Source organism: Plecotus auritus (genome assembly GCF_963455305.1).
Source record: "Plecotus auritus genome assembly, chromosome: 2".
Classification (NCBI taxonomy): domain Eukaryota; kingdom Metazoa; phylum Chordata; class Mammalia; order Chiroptera; family Vespertilionidae; genus Plecotus; species Plecotus auritus.
In genome coordinates, this window is record NC_137771.1 from 194,969,224 (window position 1) to 194,987,723 (window position 18,500).

General features: G+C 40.0%; 1 protein-coding gene across 1 annotated transcript in view; it reads left to right on the plus strand.

Annotated features, from left to right (window-relative positions):
* SPATA16 (spermatogenesis associated 16) overlaps nt 1-16,949 on the plus strand; it is a gene marked incomplete at its 3' end in the record, with an annotated part of 197,479 nt that extends 180,530 nt beyond the window's left edge. The window contains 1 exon segment of the mRNA XM_080658440.1: nt 16,827-16,949. Coding sequence (XP_080514566.1) covers nt 16,827-16,949 — 123 coding nt within the window.
* Nucleotides 16,950-18,500: the final 1,551 nt, after the last annotated feature.

Here is an 18,500-nt window from a genome sequence, read left to right on the forward strand (position 1 = left end):
AGATGGGCCAGGGGCAGTTGGTTGAGGAGGGAGAAGGAAGAGCAAATTGGAGCATTATATTTACTTTCCACATCAGCATTCAAACCTGAAATCCTCCCAGAAACCCTTCTGAGAGAGACTGCACAGACGGCACCATCATTCATCGGCCAGTCATTTGGGCTGACTAATCTGTGGTTAGGGCATGCAGTTGTGTCTCTCTGAAAGTACTGCTGTCTTTTCAGAGATTCAGCAGCCGTACCACTCATTTGCAAGATTTTTAAGCAATCGGGTTTTCCTGTGTGTCTTGTTCTTTAAAGAGTCTCTGCAGATTTATTGCAATTTGATTATGAATCTTCTCAGCTTCTGGTTACAGGCTTTGGCATTAGCATATCCCCAAATTCCTTTACAGTGTGTGCTCCAAGCACTGCTGAGCAGTTCTATCCATGGCAAAATGCAAGTTGTGGGGAAACCTAAGTGCTGATTTCTGACCATGCTGGGGGCAGGGTGGGGAAAAGCTCTGAGGACAAGAAGGGAGGCAAAGCCCAAGGGGATGAAGAGGCCACGTGCAGGAAATACTAGTAAATCCCTGTGGTTCCTGGGATAAATGAGTCTGTGCCAGTCAGCAGCTGTAATGGAGGGGCCTCCACCAAAGCCCAGGCAAACCTCCTATTGTGGTCACAGGCTGAGCCCTGGGGCAGTCAGACCTAATTGGAAGACCTCATTCTCAAATGTTACCCACAGCAAAGCCAGGTCTAGCCTGGGAAGTACAGAAAACCAAATGCTTTGGTTCTGGCCATCTCCCTCAGCCACAGAACATACCCCAAATCTAAATGGCACATTTCAATTATGTAAACCAAACAGCATCTTTCTCATTTGACTTAAAGGAAAAAGTATATGGTTAATTTGTTACACATTTTCAACAAGTGTAGTTGCTAATCACTCACTGTCCACCTGTACATGGACATTCCTCCAAAATTTGGAAGGCCTCTATTACATACTTTATTGGCTGGAAGTATTATCTTCTAAAATGTTGATGGAATCCTAGCATGGCCTTCTTCTAGGGAGCATGTATCCAAAAGTTTTGCCATTTTTAACCAGGACTTTATCAAGGGCCAGACAAAGCTAATTGCCATTACAATTGTCCTATACAATAAAAGGCTAATATGCAAATAGACCAAACGGCGGAACAACTGAACAACCAATCGGTCACTATGATGTGCGCTGACCATCAGGGGGTGTGTGCGGAACATGGTGGGTGTTGGCCATGGAAGGATGGTGGAGCAGGTGAGCAGAGGCACCAGACCAAGGCAGGGTGCTGGTCACTGTCATCGGGGCGAGCCTCTGGTGGTTACTAAAAAAATCTTTGCTCCCGTGCACTGCGGGGCTGGCGCTAGAGCTGCCACTTGCACCCACTGCCAGTGCTGGCCCCACTCACACCCACAGCCTGTGCCAGAGCCACTGCTCATACCTGCTGCTGGTGCCCGGCGCCAGTCCCGATCACTTGGCGCCATCAGTGAGTGCGAGGAGCAGCTGCCAGCCCTGATCACCCCTGAGGGCTTCTCCACCTCCCCCTGCTCCTGAGGGGTGATCGGGGCAGCAGCCACCGCTTGCACCCACTGATGGCACTGGCCCCGCTTGCACCCACTGCTGGTGCTGGCCCCAATTCCTCTGCACCGTCAGCGGGTGCAAGCGGGGTTGGGGTTGGTGCTGTCAGTGCGTGGGAGTGGCAGCAGCGGGAGCGGGGCTGCCAGCAGACAGGGGACCAAGGGCTGCAGCGGGGGGCGGGGGGGGAGCATGTGGGGTTGCAGAGGATGGGCTGAGACCCACCCCTCTTCCTACTGCAGCCTCGCAGCCCACAGTTCCTTTCAAGGTGCACAAATTCATACACTAGGCCCCTAGTACTTAATAAAAGACTATAGCTCAACAAATTATCAAACTATGTTAGTCTTTGAAGCTTGCTTTCAAATAGCTATAGCAATTGAAACAAGGCATAGAAAAATGTATCTCCAATAAATAAGTTAATAAAGTAATGATGACAAATATCATCAGTGATTACTATTGATCTTTTAGTGTGTTCCAAGCATTTCAACAAATTATCATTTCAATGATTGCAATAACCCTATGAGGGAGATGTCACTAATTCTCCACTGAAAGATGATGCAAAGGAGCATTGTAGAATTAACAATGGAATCAAGTCCAAGTTTGTATTGGTAGGGTTTGGTTTTGAGTAAGATTATTTGGGTCCAAGGCTCTATTCTTAATCATTAGCTAGACTGCTTAGGTTCAACCAAATGCAGATACTAAAGGTGAATGGCATAAAGAACATCACCTGACCCTAGCTGTAAGATAACCAAGGAAACCACCTTTGAGTCTGCTCATGGGCAGTGAGTGAGATTAAAGCACTAGAGACTATTGCAGGCCCCCTCTGTCTTTCTCTAGATCACAGCTCACTGGCCCAGCCGAGGACTTATCCAGACTGCTTTGCAGGAGCTCCCTGACCAAATCCAAACCTTGGCACACACTATCCCCCTAGAATCATGCTGCTCTTACTGTCCTCCCTCATCATCCCTCCCTTTGTACACATATCATGTATAGCTTGGCTTTTATACCTCACCATTTTCACTTCTGCTACAACATTAAAACTTCAGGAAAACAGCTTGGAAGCCTAACTATTCCTGTAGTGGACATACTGTCACACTGAGGGCCACTCACTGGTGAGTTAACTGAATTAGCATTCTGAAATACACCAGGTTCTCAATGAAAACACAAGTCTAGAAGTACATATTGGCATAAGCCCTCCAAGCTCTAACTTCACATCACAGAGCCCTGGGGCTGGGATTGGACAGCATATTGTTAACCTGCTTCACTTCCTGTGATCTCTCTTTGCCTGTCTCACGAAGAAGATAATATAGGGAGGCTACTAACACAGAAACTAGAAATGCTCATGTTACTCCAAACCTATCGATGTTCTTTGTAAACACTTTCCAAAATGCATCTTTCAGAAGTTCAATGAAATATTCTGGCATGAGGTAGAAGAGTATATATCTCAAGTGTATGTTGAACTGGAGTAAGTTTGCAGTTCATTCTCTTTTTTTTTATTAAGGTATTATATGTGTACATATCTTACCATTGCCCCCCCCCACCCCACTCCCATACATGCCCTCACCCCCCAATGTTTTGCATCCATTGGTTACTCTTATATGCAGTTCATTCTTAAAGTTACTCTCTTTAAAATACCAAAAGTATTGTCTTTGCTTGTCGGCCTAGCATTTTGTTGCATGTATTTTATACATTAAGTTTTGCAATCCTTTGTAATTCTGGAGAATAACAGAATAATAGCTTATACCACTTGGTAGCTAAATGAACCATAGGACATCTTGCATTCTATATGGAAAGTGGGATTAATACAGAGTTCAGAGCAATTGACTTGTAGCTCATTCAGTCATTTAGAGTGCACTCATTATACCTTCCATCTTTTGGGAGAAGTGCAAAAACGAAAATGCCTTTACATGCAGCCCTAAAGGAAGATATGAGTCATTTGTTATTCTGATTATGACTTTCTTAAAATGGTGCATGTAGAAGAGGAGACAAGACTGTAATCTAAAACAACACAAATGCTGTAAGCACAAACAAACACATTTTTCTTAGCATCATCCAAACTGAGTGAAAAGCTTATGTGTACTCTGCTAAAATGACTTTGTGCTGGATAAAAGACTGTGGAGAGGAGCATGAGATGGCTGGTGAAGAGGTGACATTGGATCTGTGTTAGAGAGATCCTAGCCTAGAGATTAAATTACTGATTTAAGAGGCTTTTAACTTCCCCAGACCTCTTAATTGGAGAGAAGACCCTTCAGCTTCCCAATAATTCACTTCATCATATTGTTAAAGATATTTAGAACCAACTGGGAAAACTAATTCAAGAAATAAAAGTACATCTTCCTAAGGCAGTGGTCGGCAAACTCATTAGTCAACAGAGCCAAATATCAACAGTACAACGATTGAAATTTCTTTTGAGAGCCAAATTTTTTAAACTTAAACTTCTTCTAATGCCACTTCTTCAAGATAGACTTGCCCAGGCCGTGGTATTTTGTGGAAGAGCCACACTCAAGGGGCCAAAGAGCCACATGTGGCTCACGAGCTGCAGTTTGCCAACCATGGTCCTAAGGAATAAGGATCAAAAATATATTTTTTTAAAGCAATGATAGAGGATTTCCACTGCCAGGAATATAGAGTAAACATGTTTTGCCTATTCCTTCCATTAAGTATAACTAAAACCATGGACAGTGTATGTAAAACAAATACAAGACTCTGAAAGGTATAATGAGAAAGACAGACAACCTAGGGGCATGGAGACCTGAGGAGTGACATAGTGGTAAAGGGTAAGTTCATTAGTTTTTTGTTTGTTTGTTTGTTTTTTGATTCATACATCCTGCACTCATTGCTACAGAAGCTGGTAACCCAGAAATACTAACATATGCAGACAAAAAAAAAAGCCTGCTCTCTCTAGCCAAAGGACAAGGAACGCAAGACAGAAAACTCTTAGACAATAGTCATTCTACTCTAGCCAAATACCACAGGGAAAATGGTCATCCAACCCCCACCCATGTCAGCAAAGGCCAAGTAAGGACTTAGACTTCTACCCTTGCTAAGCTATAACAAGGTGTCCCAACCTTCCCACCCTAACAGGATGGTGTCATAGAAGAGCAAATAAGGAGCCTGGACTTCTGACCCCACTGGGTGGTAAGGCTCCCCCTTCTCGGTTCCCCCTTATTGGGGTTGTATCAGAGGAGGCTTAGTAGAGAGCCAGGAAATTCTCCAGCCACCTACTGTCATGAGCCTCCCACCTCGGTCTGATGTCAGTGGAGGCCACAGGGGGAACAGTGATGAGGTCTCCTACCCCTCCCAGCTAGGGAATGGTCAGTGGAAACCTAGTGAAGAGCTTGACTGCTCATCCTCACCCAGAAGGAATGAGAACCCCCTTTCTCGGGTATCCATGAAGGCTTCTAGCCCTACCTGGCAGTAACAAGGCAGTGCCTCTCCTGTCCTTGTAATATCAATGATGTAAAGGTCCAGCTAAACCAGAAGATCTAAATAAGACCGAGTGTATCATAACATAATCTCTAAAATGTCCATATTTCAATGCAAGATCACTCATCATACCAAGAATCAGGAAGATCTCAAACTGAGTGAAGAAAGATAATCAATAGAGGCTAACGGAGAGATGTTAGAGATATTAGAACTAACTGACAAAGATGTTAAAGCAACCGTCATAAAAAAAAATGTTCTAATGAGCAATTAAAATTTACAAACACCTTAAAACAAATGAAACAATAGAATCTCAGCAAAGAAATAGAAGCTATATAAGGACCAAATAGAAATTTTAGAACTGAAAGATACAATAAACCAAATTTTAAAACCCACTGGAGGGGCTCAACAGCAAGAATGAATGGGACAGAGGAAAGAATCAGAAAATTAATGGCAGGTCAATAGAGCCATTTGTCTCTGAATCTATTCTTATTCATCAAATTATGTTGATCATTATATCCCACATATGAGTGAGATCATGTAATATTTATCTTTCTCTGACTGGCTTATTTCGCTTAGCATAATGCTCTCCAGTTCCATCCATGCTGCTGCAAATGGTAAAAGTTCCTTCTTTTTTATAGCAGCGTAGTATTCCGTTGTGTAGATGTACCACAGTTTTTTAATCCACTCATCTGCTGATGGGCACTTAGGTTATTTGCAAATCTTAGCTATGGTGAATTGTGCTGCTATGAATATAGGGGTGCATATATTCTTTCTGATTGGTGTTTCTGGTTTCTTGGGATACAGTCCTAGAAGTGAGATTACTGGGTCAAATGGGAGTTCCATTTTTAACTTTTTGAGGAAACTCCATACTGTCTTCCAAGTGGCTGCACCAGTCTGCATTCCCACCAGCAGTGAAGGAGGGTTCCTTTTTCTCCACTTCCTCGCCAGCACTTGTCGTTTGTTGATTTGGTGATGATAGCCATTCTGACAGGTGTGAGATGGTATCTCATTGTTGTTTTGATTTGCATCTCTCAGATGATTAGTGACTTTGAGCATGTTTTCATATGTCCCTCAGCCTTCTGTATGTCCTCTTTCGAAAAGTGTCTATTTAGGTCCTTTGCCCATTTTTTGATCGGATTGTTTTATACTTCTTTTTTATTTTTTTTAGTGGTTGCCCTAAAGTTTGAAATGTACATTTATAACTAATCCCTGCCCACTTACAAATAATATTATAACACTACACAGGCAGTGTGAGTACCTTATAATCCTATATAATAAAAGCCTAATATGCTAAGTGTCCAGTCATCCAGTCATCTGTTTAACCAATCAAAGCATAATATGCTAATGATATGCTAAAGCCACTCAACCGCTTGCTATGATGTGCACTGACCACCAAGGGGAAGATGCTCCGACCAGTAGGTTGGCATGCTGCTGGGGTCTGGCCGATTGGGACTGAGCCACATGAGCCAGACATGACCTGGAGCCCTCCCATGGTCCCTCCCCTGCTGGCCAACTTCCCGTGTTCCTCCCCAGCCCCAATTGTACACCAGTGGGGTCCCTCAGCCTGGCCTGTGCCCTCTCGCAATCCAGGCTGAGGGACCTTCCCCCCGCCGCCCACCCACCGCAATCGGGCCTAAACAGGCAGTCGGACATCCCTCTCACAATCCAGGACTGCTGGCTCCCAACCACTCACCTGCCTGCCAGCCTGATCACGCCCTAACCACTCCCCTGCCAGCCTGATCGACACCTAACTGCTCCCTGCTGGCCAGATTGCCCCTAACTGCCCTCTCCTGCCAGCCTGGTTGCCCCTAACTGTCCTCCCCTACAGGCCTGGTTGTCCCTAACTGCTCTCCCCTGCTGGTCTGGTCGCCCCCAACTGCCCTCCCCTGCAGGCCTGATCGCCCCCAACTACCCTCTCTTTCAGGCCTAGTCCCTCCCAACTGCCCTCCCCTGCTGGCCTGATCACCCACAACTGCCCTCCCCTGCCGGCCATCTTGTGGTGGCCATCTTGTGTCCACATGGGGGTGGCCATCTTTGACCACATGGAGGTGGCCATCTTGTGTGTTGAAGTGTTGGTCAATTTGCATATTACCTCTTTATTATATAGGATTTTGCAAAATGTTACACTGGGGCAAACTACATTGAGAGTAAAAATATTCACCTGGCCAGTGTTGCTCAGTGGTTGAGTGTTGACCTATGAACCAAGAGGTCACAAGTTTGCTTTCCAGTCAGGACACATGCTCAGGTTGTGGGCTCAATCTTCAGTAGGGGGCATGCAGTAGGCAGCCAATTGATGATGTTTCCCTCTCATTGATGTTTCTATCTCTCTATCCCTCTCCCTTCCTTTCTCCAAAGAAATTCAATAAAAGCTTTTTTTTTAAAGAGTAAAAAGATTCTTCTACTTACTGATGCATGGGAATCTACAATTATGTCCAAGTAAAAAGTTAAAAAATACATTCAAACCTTCAAATAAGTTATGCCATTAAATATTGAAAATTATTTTTTTAATATTTTTTTTTATTGATTTCAGAGAGGAAGGGAGAGAGAGATAGAAGAATCAATGAGGAGAGAGTATCATTGACTGGCTGCCTCCTACATACTTCCTACTGCAGATTGAGCCTGCGAACCAGGCATGTGCCCTTGACCGGAATCGAACCTGGGACTCTTCAGTCCACAGGCAGACACTCTATCCACTGAGCCAACCCAGCTAGGGCTAAAGTTGAAAATTTTTTAAGTAGTCATAATACATGTTTTCCTGGACAGAGTGATAGCAAGGTTTTGTAATGTTCTTTAACTGTATACTAAACATAATAAAAAGTGCTACCATTATGGGCATTTTCAGTTGAGTTGGTAATACAGTTTAGCAAGAAGTTTTTTGCACATTTTGTAACAACTCAGCAGTAGGTGCCTAAGATTTTACGTTGTTCTTTTATGACTATAACACAATATACCAAATTCTCTACATAAAAAAAAGGGGAAATCTGGAGCTTGTTTGTCTGTTTGAATGGTAGCCGAAAGCTAAAGAAAAATGCTATATTGTGAATAGCAGAAACTAACTTTACTTTAGAAATTAATTTCAAGCCTGTTTGAAAACAATTGTAATTCTAATTAGAATTAAAATTCAAACCATTTTGGATAATAAATATTTAAAAGCATTTGGTCTGGAAACTAATCTGGAACAGAGCAGAGAAACTAATGTTATCAAATCCACTGTGATAAAGGGAAATGTCTGCCTTGCCGAGAGGTTTTTGGTCCACACTGCTGATGGCTGGAAACACACCCTCATTCTGTAACCACCACAGAAGTCATATAAACCTGATACTTACCCCTGAAGAATCCGATTCTTATTCCATGTACCATTTTTCTTAAGAGACCTTTTTAAAAGCTTTACTAAAAAGAAAAACCCTTTGAGGACCCAATCCCTAAGGCGTGAACATGTATAAACAAACCTAATCCTCTCTCCTTGATCCAAACTAGATGAAATCCAAGAGGAAGTCCCAATTCAAACCCAGTGCCTTTCTTCTCAGGGTAACCTACCCATACTTTGTGTTTGAGATCAACTTCCACTCACTGCCATTACTGGAAAGAAACCACCCTGATTCCCAAGGTACACTCTTAGCCTGTGCAGTGGGCACCAAGCAAGTAGAGAGCATCAGACAGCAGGAAAGTGAATTCTAAAAAGCATCAGTCATGCTTGAGGGGAAAATTAGAACTTAATTGGGCTTTCTCTTATTTTATGGCTTAGTAGTGACATTAGTTTACTAGGGGTGCTGCAACAAAGTACCACACGCTGAGTGGCTGGAACAACAAAAATGTATTGTCTCACAGTTCTAGAAGCCAGAAATCTGAGATCCTAGTGTCATCAGGGTTGATTTCTTCGGAGGGCCATGAGGAAAATCTGTCCCTGGCCTCTCCCATAACAATCTTCTTTCATCTTCATATGCAATCACCCTGTGTGCATGTCCCAAGTACGCCTTTCTATGAGGACACCAGCATTTTGGATTAGGGCCCATACTAATGCTCTCATTTTAATTTTATTACCCCTTTATGAAAGACTGGGAGTTAAGACCTTGACATACAAATTTGGGGGAAATAAAATTCAACTCATCACAGTAATGTTTGATGTTAAATGACTTTAAAAGGAAAAAGGCTGCCCAGATCTCTACAGTGACTCTTCTTCCCAACTGCCTCATTGGAATGACACCCCTTTCAAAGCCTTTGTAGGCTGTGCTGCCCCTTAATGTCATCATCTCTCACCAGCTTTGCTCATGTTGAGCTTCTTGTCATTTCTTTCCTTAGAATGCTCCCATTCTTAACTCTCTTTGACCTGAAATTCAGTTCCTTCCTCAGCAATGCCCTTGGTGTCATGGCCAGCCTTCACACAATAATCAAAGTTGCTATCACCACTGGCTCCCATGCCTTCAATCACCAAGTGAAAATAAGTTGGATCTATGCACCAATGAACCTAATAGCAATCCTCCTTCACTAGGGAGCTCTCAGGTGCACAGAGGGTCACCTGACCCCAGGGCATCCCCACACTTTCCACCCACATATAAAACTGTGTTGGATATATAAGATAGAATCCCATTTTATGGTAAAAGATTATTGGAGAAAATTTCAAGAACTTTTTAGCTTACCCATACCAAAAGTGACTTATGAAGTGGTTGTATGTGGGGAAGGTATATTATTTTAATCTGTAACAATGTTATTGTTTTTATCCCGGAATCCAGTAGAAAACCCTAAATTTTGATATGCCAAAAAATATAAAATCATGAGCTGAAAAATATTTTAGTACTAGTAAGTAATGTGATGCAGTTATAGGATGAGAAGGAAATAAAGTGAGCTGTTAACTACCTTCTGGTGTTAAGCTGATCCATTAGAGCAGTGGTTCTCAACCTTTCTAATGCCGTGACCCTTTAATACAGTTCCTCATGTTGTTGTGACCGCCAACCATAAAATTATTTTCGTTGCTACTTCATAACTGTAATTTTGCTACTGTTAGGAATCGTAATGTAAATATCTGTGTTTTCCGATGGTCTTTGGCGACCCTGCTAGCGGTTCTCAACCTGTGGGTTGCGACCCACAGGTTGAGAACCACTGCTGTAGAGCCTAAGACCATCGGAAAACATAGATATTTACATTACGATTCCTAACAGTAGCAAAATTACAGTTATGAAGTAGCAACGAAAATAATTTTATGGTTGGGGTCACCACAACATGAGGAACTGTATTAAAGGGTCGCGGCATTAAAAAGGTTGAGAACCACTGCATTAGAGGGACCCTTTGGATGCAAAATAAATTCTGATACATAGGATATGAGGGAGGCCCAAGAATCCCGGTACCCGTGGGTATTTATATTAACCAGGTCAGTACCATTCATTATAGACAAAAACCACAACAGCAGAAGTGGTTGGATCCCTCTCTTTCCCATGCTGCCGTTTCACCATGTGGTACAAGGCAAATTGCAATGTGTCCTCTTTCCACTGAACACATTTCTGTAGAGTGAATCCAGGCCAAAGTAAACATCATAAAATTAGTACTTTAAAGTGGGAATGGATTTTAGAAGTTGCTTTAGCTCACACATGACTCATGAATACTTCATGCCCACCAAAATTGATTTCCAATCATGTTTCATTTCCAACCTCTGGTGATGGGGATTGCCATACCTGACCCTGAAGTCCCTTCCATGTTTATACAGCTGTGAAAAGCAGTTATACCTAATGTTGATATGTCTGCTTTTTTACTCATTTGCTAATCATTCAGTTCTCAACGTTTTATTGAGAACCTATTTATGAAACCTCCAGACACTACAAAAGGTACTATCATAATCTCTGTAGAAGGTTTAGCCATTTATGAAGAGCTTTGCACAAACATCAAACCATTAAATCCTCACAAAAACCCAGTAAACTAGACTACGTTTATTATTACTAATTTTTATTTACAATAGATATGAGAAAATAAAAGTTCAGAAGTGAAGTGATGTGACTAGTCAAAGAACTATGAATCAAGTGCATCCTCTATGTTTAGATAGCACTCTCTTTCCAATGTGTGTGCTGACACAAGACAGATCCATCACCTCTTCCACATAACAACTTTCATATAACTCAGGACACCACAGAAACCCGCTATATTTCTCTTTTCCATGTTAAACACTTCCAGATCCTTCAACTTCCTTCATACAATCTGGAGTCCAGACCCTGGACACATCCAGAACTCAGCTTGATAACCCAGTTGTGATATAACCTGAGCAGAGAAAGTGAAAACCATTGCCTCCTTTGAGACAGATACATTTTACTAGTAAACATTAGTCTATACTCAGATCAGCTCTGGGGGAGGTAACCAGGTAATCCTGTTGATTTATATTGAACTTGTGGCTAATATGTACGTACTATCAGAATCTTACTTCTCTCCCCTCCTTTGACCCCCTCCTAATTCTGCCTTTATATAGTGTAACTTTGAGATCTAATCACAAGACTAATGTATGTCAAATACCTACACTTAGCATGGTTACTGAGGCAGCATCCCTCCCAGAAGAGAGGCCAAAAAGACAGTGACTATTAGATGACATTGTTCAGCTTTTTATTTTACTTCACTTTTCTATGCATTTTTCCATGTATTTATGATTTTCCCATTTACAGGGTTTATAATTCCAGATTCTAGTATTAGTGCTATTACTACATAATAGCAACTCAGGCCTATGCAAACATGTCATGTAAATTGTTTTAATTTAATCTGACCAGGACCTTTGAATCAATGGATAGATGAGGAAACTTAGATTCCAGGAAGTTCAATTAAGTTTGCCCTAAGTCACATGCCAAGAACATGCTGGAGCTGGGATTTCCACTCAGATGTATCTGTCTTCAACAGTAGGTCATGTCTCGGTCATGAGCACCTTTTTGCTTTGAATAACTGAAAGCATCCTTTTGTTTGTTTTTCTTAGTACTTTTGACTTCTACAATGCTTCTCACTCTCATGTGGTAAACTATAAAACAGTGAGTTGTTTTTTTTCTTTTCAAATTGGAGTTTTACATCATTTTGGCTTTTAGCCTAGGGCTAAGCTATTATATAAGCCCATTTTTTTAACACATTCCTGATTATGTGGGCTTTTTTCCATACTGTATATTTGTCACTAATTAAACTCATTCTTTTGCCCTAAAACTACTCATTGAGTTGTATTCCTTACCTCATTAAGATATGATCATGATCTCAAGTTAGAAATTTCACAGTCATTCCTAATTCTGCCTGCCTTCTTATCCTAACCAAGAATTTTTCATTAAATCTATAGTTCTTACTTTCTAAATGTCTCTTAAATCCTTGAATCGGGCCTTGGTTGTGTTTTTCATATCCTATTGCACTGGCCTCCTAATTGATCCACCTGTTTCTAGTTTCCCTTACTGCATTTCACTCCACACAATGACACCAGATTTATCTTTCTAACCACAGAGCTAAATATGTTCAACGTTTTACAAGCTGACCCCAGTCTATATTTCCTACTGTACATGTCTCTACTCCCAGCCTCCTCATGCCTCTATCTATAAGCAACTCATCCCTATCAAATGGCCCAGGTTCTCTCAAACCTTGCTTTGGTGGATGGCTTTTCCTCTGTCTGGAATGTGTTTCTTTTTTTTTAAATATATTTTTATTGATTTCAGAGAGAAAGAGAGAAGGTGGGAGAGATAGAAACATCAATGATGAGAAAGAATCATTGATCAGCTGCTTCCTGCATGCCCCCTACTGGGGATTGAGCCCAAAACCCAGGCATGTGCCCCAACTGGGAATTGAACCCTGACCTCCTGGTTCATAGGTAAAAGTTCAACCACTGAGCCACACCTGCTGGGCTGGAATGTGTTTCTTGTCCTAGCAAAGACCTGACTCCTGTAATCTCCACATTCGTGCAGATATCATTCACTGTTCTGACATTTTTGCTAACAGAGCTTTTTGTACATTGTTCACATATAAACAGTTACGCATTATTGTAAGGGTAATAATTAACTGCCTCTCCTACATGAGTATGAGTTCTTCATAGACAAACATCTTGACATATTTGCTTATTGCCCTAGTACAGCACCAAATATATAGTAGATAATAAATATTTGCATGAAAGTATGAATGTACTTTCTTTAAAATCTGGGCTGGCTAGATATTTTTCTATAATATTGGTCAACCTGCACATTTCTTCCTAATTGATATTGTTTTGTAGTGTTAGAATTTTGAGATCTCCTATATTCTCAGGCTGTCTTCTGTTTTAGAGTTTCATAGTCATCTTTCTTCTGACAGACTTTTGTGTATAAGAATGGAAAGGTCCTGAGAAACTAGTGGATAACCCTCACTTTTTTTATGTGAATATAACTGATAGCCATACAAGAGCTGAGAATCTGCTTTCCTACTGAGACCTTTAGTTCCACTCAATCATCTGACAGCCCAAATTTTTTTGCAAGCTCACTTGGTCAGATGCCCATATCTCTGTAATGCCAAGTCTGCCTTTCCAAGGAAGTGGTATCTGCCCATTTTGCAAATGGGAAAATTAGACCCATAATGACCAAGTAGACGATCTGACATAGTTTAGCAAGTAGATTCTGTACCAAAAAGAAAGTCTAATAAGGCCTCTGCTCCAAAACCTGGCTCATTTCCTTCTTTACATGCTTACATATTTCTTTGTGTTTTATTTCCCTAAGGGTTTTATAGAAATTTCTATCATTTGCAATCTGTTCATCTTAGTTATATGAATCTATTTTCTCTTCAACCAGCATTTTTCTTTTCTTGACTTAAAAAAAAAGAAAATAAAGACCCAGCTTTAGTAAAAACATGCTGCAGCTCTCCTACACTTCAGTAAGTATAGAAGCTAAAATGGGCTTACTTTACTGCTTACTGGGTCATTCATCTAATGGTGTACTCTAAGAGAATAATCTCTGATCTGAAAAATGTGTGAGCTCTTCTTAAGACTGGACTAACTGATCTATGAATATAAGTCATGGCATTTTTTGGCTTGGTGTGTCCTTGGAAATTTCCAGGCTAACCCATTCCTCACCAAACTGAAGCTCAGAAAGACCAAATCACTTCTGTGAGGTCAACAGATCAGGGTTATAAGACAGACCAAGAGCAGAACTCAACAACTCCTACTCCTTATTCAGTGCCCTTTCTACTTCTGGCTAGTTTCCAGTGTGGAGACCACACCTTGTTATTACCTTGCCTCGAGAGTCTCAAAGCTAAACAATACTAACAGAATCATGGTATATGAAAGCAGTGATTAAACTTGTAAGAGAAAAGAAAGCCTTCTGATATGCTCCATACCAGGCATCACTTTGAGTATGGGAAAACACATTGGTTTCAGCTCTATTATCAGAGAGGAGGATTAATGAGGGTCTACTATATCCTAGGTGCTGGAAATAGTGGTCAATATGGACCTATTTCTTGCCTTGTGGAGATTAAAGCCCAGATGGGAAGACATTAAATAAATCATTATAAACAATTAAGTAAAAAAAGTTACAATATGCAAAGAAATGAATGGGTTGCTATGGGAATATGTTACTGAGAGACCCAATCTGGTCTGGGCTATCCAGAAAGACTTCCCTGAGATACTGATATTGAATTTGAAATTCAAAGGATGTGTAAAGCTTCAGATGGGAGGATTCCATCAGAGAGCAGAGCATTAGGAGGATCAAGGGCGCAGAGAACACTGCACAGCTGTGCTCAAATAACTGAAAGGTGAACCATGGCTGAGGCACAGGAAGTGACATAAATGATCCAGATCACCCAGAGCAGTGTAAGCCATGTTTAGGGTATGGGAGTCTACTTAAGTATTTTAAGCAAAAGAATAATGTGATTGGGATTACATTTTCCAAAGATCGGTCCAGTACCATTACAATGTGTTGAAATGTCAGCATGTAGACGACCAGGTAGGAGGTGAACACAGGCCAGGTGAGACATGCACATAGTTTGCACACTAGACCTTCCAGCTTAATTAGGCAGTATTCTATTCCAACGACACATCTATGTTTCTTTTTTGTCTGTAATGTTTATCCTGAAAAGCAACACAGTTAGTCAACACTATTCTTTTTATTGATTGATTGATTGATTTTATTGATTTGATAGAGGAAGAGAGAGGGAGAGAGAGATAGAAACATCAATGATGAGAGAAAATCATTGATCGGCTGCCTCCTGCATGCACCCGCCCTGGAGATTGAGCCTGCAACCTGGGCATATGCCCTGACCGGAAATCAAACTGTTACCTCTGGTTCATAGATTGAAGCTCAATCCCTGAGCCATGTCCACCAAGCAACATTGTTTTTAATAAACACAACTGAAATAAATAAATAAATAAATAAATAAATAAATAAATAAATAATAAATAACCACAGTTACCCAATGGGTAGTATAAAACAATTATCTTTCTGTATCATTGAAGAAAGCTTTTTGTTACATTAGGATTGTAGTTTTAAGTTGTATTTGAACTAATTACAAACATTCTAATTGTAAAGAGCTTTGATTTAAATGATAAATTATCAACTCAACTATTGAAGTTACAATAAAGTGCCATCCATTATATTTGTTGTGCTGTGCTCTATGTTAATTTTTTACTCATGGTTTTGGTATACGATGGTTAGTATAAATGCATGGAATACATAAAATAATGCATTGACTTCATGACAAGATCCAAAAATATTCTGTCAAATTATCTTGACGATTGCTGCAATCATCAGACATCATAAACAACAATGTGCCTTTGCAGAAATTTAGCTGAAGTAATTTTAAATTTTCAAAATGAATTGTTTTCATATGAATAAGTTATCTTATTTTCTTTTTTTTTTTAAAATCAATGGACAGCTTACATCACCTGGGTGATATAAGACCTAAAAATAACAGATAAATTAGTGCTGCCATCTATCATTCTCTTTTGGCAATCTGAACTCTCTTTGATATCACAATGAATAATAAATCAAGTGATTTAAAAGTAGAACTCAAAATTGGAAATTTGAAGTTGTAAGTGCTTTTTATCTTAAGTAGGTGATATTGTTCATGCACCTTGAGCTAACTTGATGACAATGAGGTTTTCAGCAAATGGCTTTAGGCTAATAAAATAAATGGGTCCTGGTAATCAGCATTAAGTATGAATTGTTGTATCTACAGACTTCTGAGGGCCCAACTCAGAATATATGTAAATGGTTTTATTCTATAGTTCTTTCTGACAAATCACATAATACATTCAACTGTCACTGAATAATTAAAAATTTTCTTTGAAGAAAGGTGAATACTTTATTTATTTTTTGAATACTTTTTTTAAGAATTATTTATTTGTATTCGTTATTTTATCTTATTCCCTGGAGTGTGGCAATTTTTTAAGAAAATGTATTTTTTTTTCAAAATTTCCTTTTTATTTAAACAAAATAGTTCTTCCTAAAACAACGTGGAATACTCATTTTTCTCCCAAGTTGGCCAAGGGCACACAAATGCAAGAATCTTTGATTTGAGATTAGTAGATTTGTTTCTTTCAATCTTTTTGATAATAGACTAATTTTTCACCATTCACTTCTATTTGAAATCCCTGGTTTTACTGACCATTAAAGACAGCCAGTGATTCTCATACCCAGTGGGGAGGACTGAGTGGTAAAGCAAACGCCCTCATGCCTGCTTCACATTCCTAACACAGGGGAACCTGAAATAGAGACAGAAGGAGCCTTTTATGTTTAATCGTTTCTGTCTCTACCAGTTCTGTCCCAGCATGGACCTATATGTGTCGTTTAATTTTAAATACATCACCATTTTCCTACATATACAAAACCTGGGGAAACAACAACAAATCTTGTATCTATTTCTCCTAGGTTGGACGAGTTGAAGACTTTCTATACCAATTAGAGGATAATTTCTTAAAAACTAAAAAACTGAGAAATGCTCGAAGGCAGAAAACAAAAATGAAGCGGCTTCAGACCGTGCAGCAAAGCTAGTCACTGAGGAGCAGGCGCTACCACAAGATATCCGGAGGAAGGGATGATGGCATCCCACCAGCCTGACAGTGACAGCTCATAACCAAGGCCTGTTGCCAAGGGAATGAGGTGGCGCTTCCCTTGGCTCATCTTTAGCAAAGACGGTCTATACTTCATTAATCTCAACTGGCAACAATAAATGTTCTCAGCAAATTTGACTTGATTCTTGTTTAACTTTATCTTATTTAGTTAAATAGTTTATAAAATCACTATTGCTGCCTCTTTCACTTGCCTTGTTCTTTCAAAACTGACTAAGGGCCCGGCCAGGGTGGCTCAGTGGTTGCACCTATGATCCAGGAGGTCACAGTGCAATTCCCAGTCATGGCACATGCCCAGGTAGGGGGCGTGCAGGAGGGAACTAATCAATGATTCTCTCTCATCACTAATATTTCTCTCTCTCTCCCCTTATCCCTTCCTCTCTAAAATCAGTAAAAATATATTTTTAAAATTGACTAAGGTATACCAGGACTACCTAAGTATGCTTACAGTGTATGTGCACAGTCATGTGCAGTTATTAAGAGTTATTCACACACCATATACAGATGTGGACAGAGGATATAAATGCAATTTTTTTAAAATTATAAAACTGATTATATACTTTCTTGATCCTTATAGAGATAGTCATATGTAGTATGCTTGATGCTATCTGTTAACTTATCTCACTAAAATCTTGGTTCTGTTCTCTGTATCCTTTATATTTCCTCCCCTTAAATGACTCAACACAATGCATATATTTGACAAGGCAGTGAGCCAATAACCATCACTCAAGACCTCAGCTGACATCAAAAAGGGGTTTGAAGAGAGTGAGAAGGAGGAAGTCAGATACAGAGGAACAAACAAGAAAACATAATTTTTAAAAGTAGTGGGGGAAAAATGAACAGAATCTCAAAGTACATTGGTAATAAACAACATGAAAAGTAAAATAATAAAATACTTAGTGCTGAATGATTCTTTATACAATGAGATTATAAAAGAATCAATAATTTAGTCTTAATATATTTTAGGTTTGTATAATCATAATTATGCAAGATATAAATATTTTAAAATCTGGAAATAAAATAGGATCTTGGTTCCCCTGGGGACAATTTGCTTAATCTTACCTTTATCAAATAGTCTCCTCTTTTCTATTCAGCTCCACCCAGAGAACACCATCATTGCCACCAGCTTCCCTCAGGTTAGTTATTAATACCCTTGTTCTCAGTTAAAGGCAGTAGAATTTTTAAAAGCTTCTTTTTATTTCTAAACTCACACCAGCATGGCATCTCAGTTCTGTTCTCATACATACATTTCTTTGTATGGACACTTGAATCTAGCCAAATGTGGGAGTCTAGTGAATGGCTAAGCCTCCTATTTGACCACTGATGCTGTTATCACTTCTGATCATTGCCCAGGAATTTCCCATTATTTTAAAAAATCCTCATAATGTCTATAGGAAATTAAGCTTATCAGATTTGAATTGTAACTTTAGTATTAAAATTTTATTTTACAAAAAGATTTTTATGTTCTGTGAGT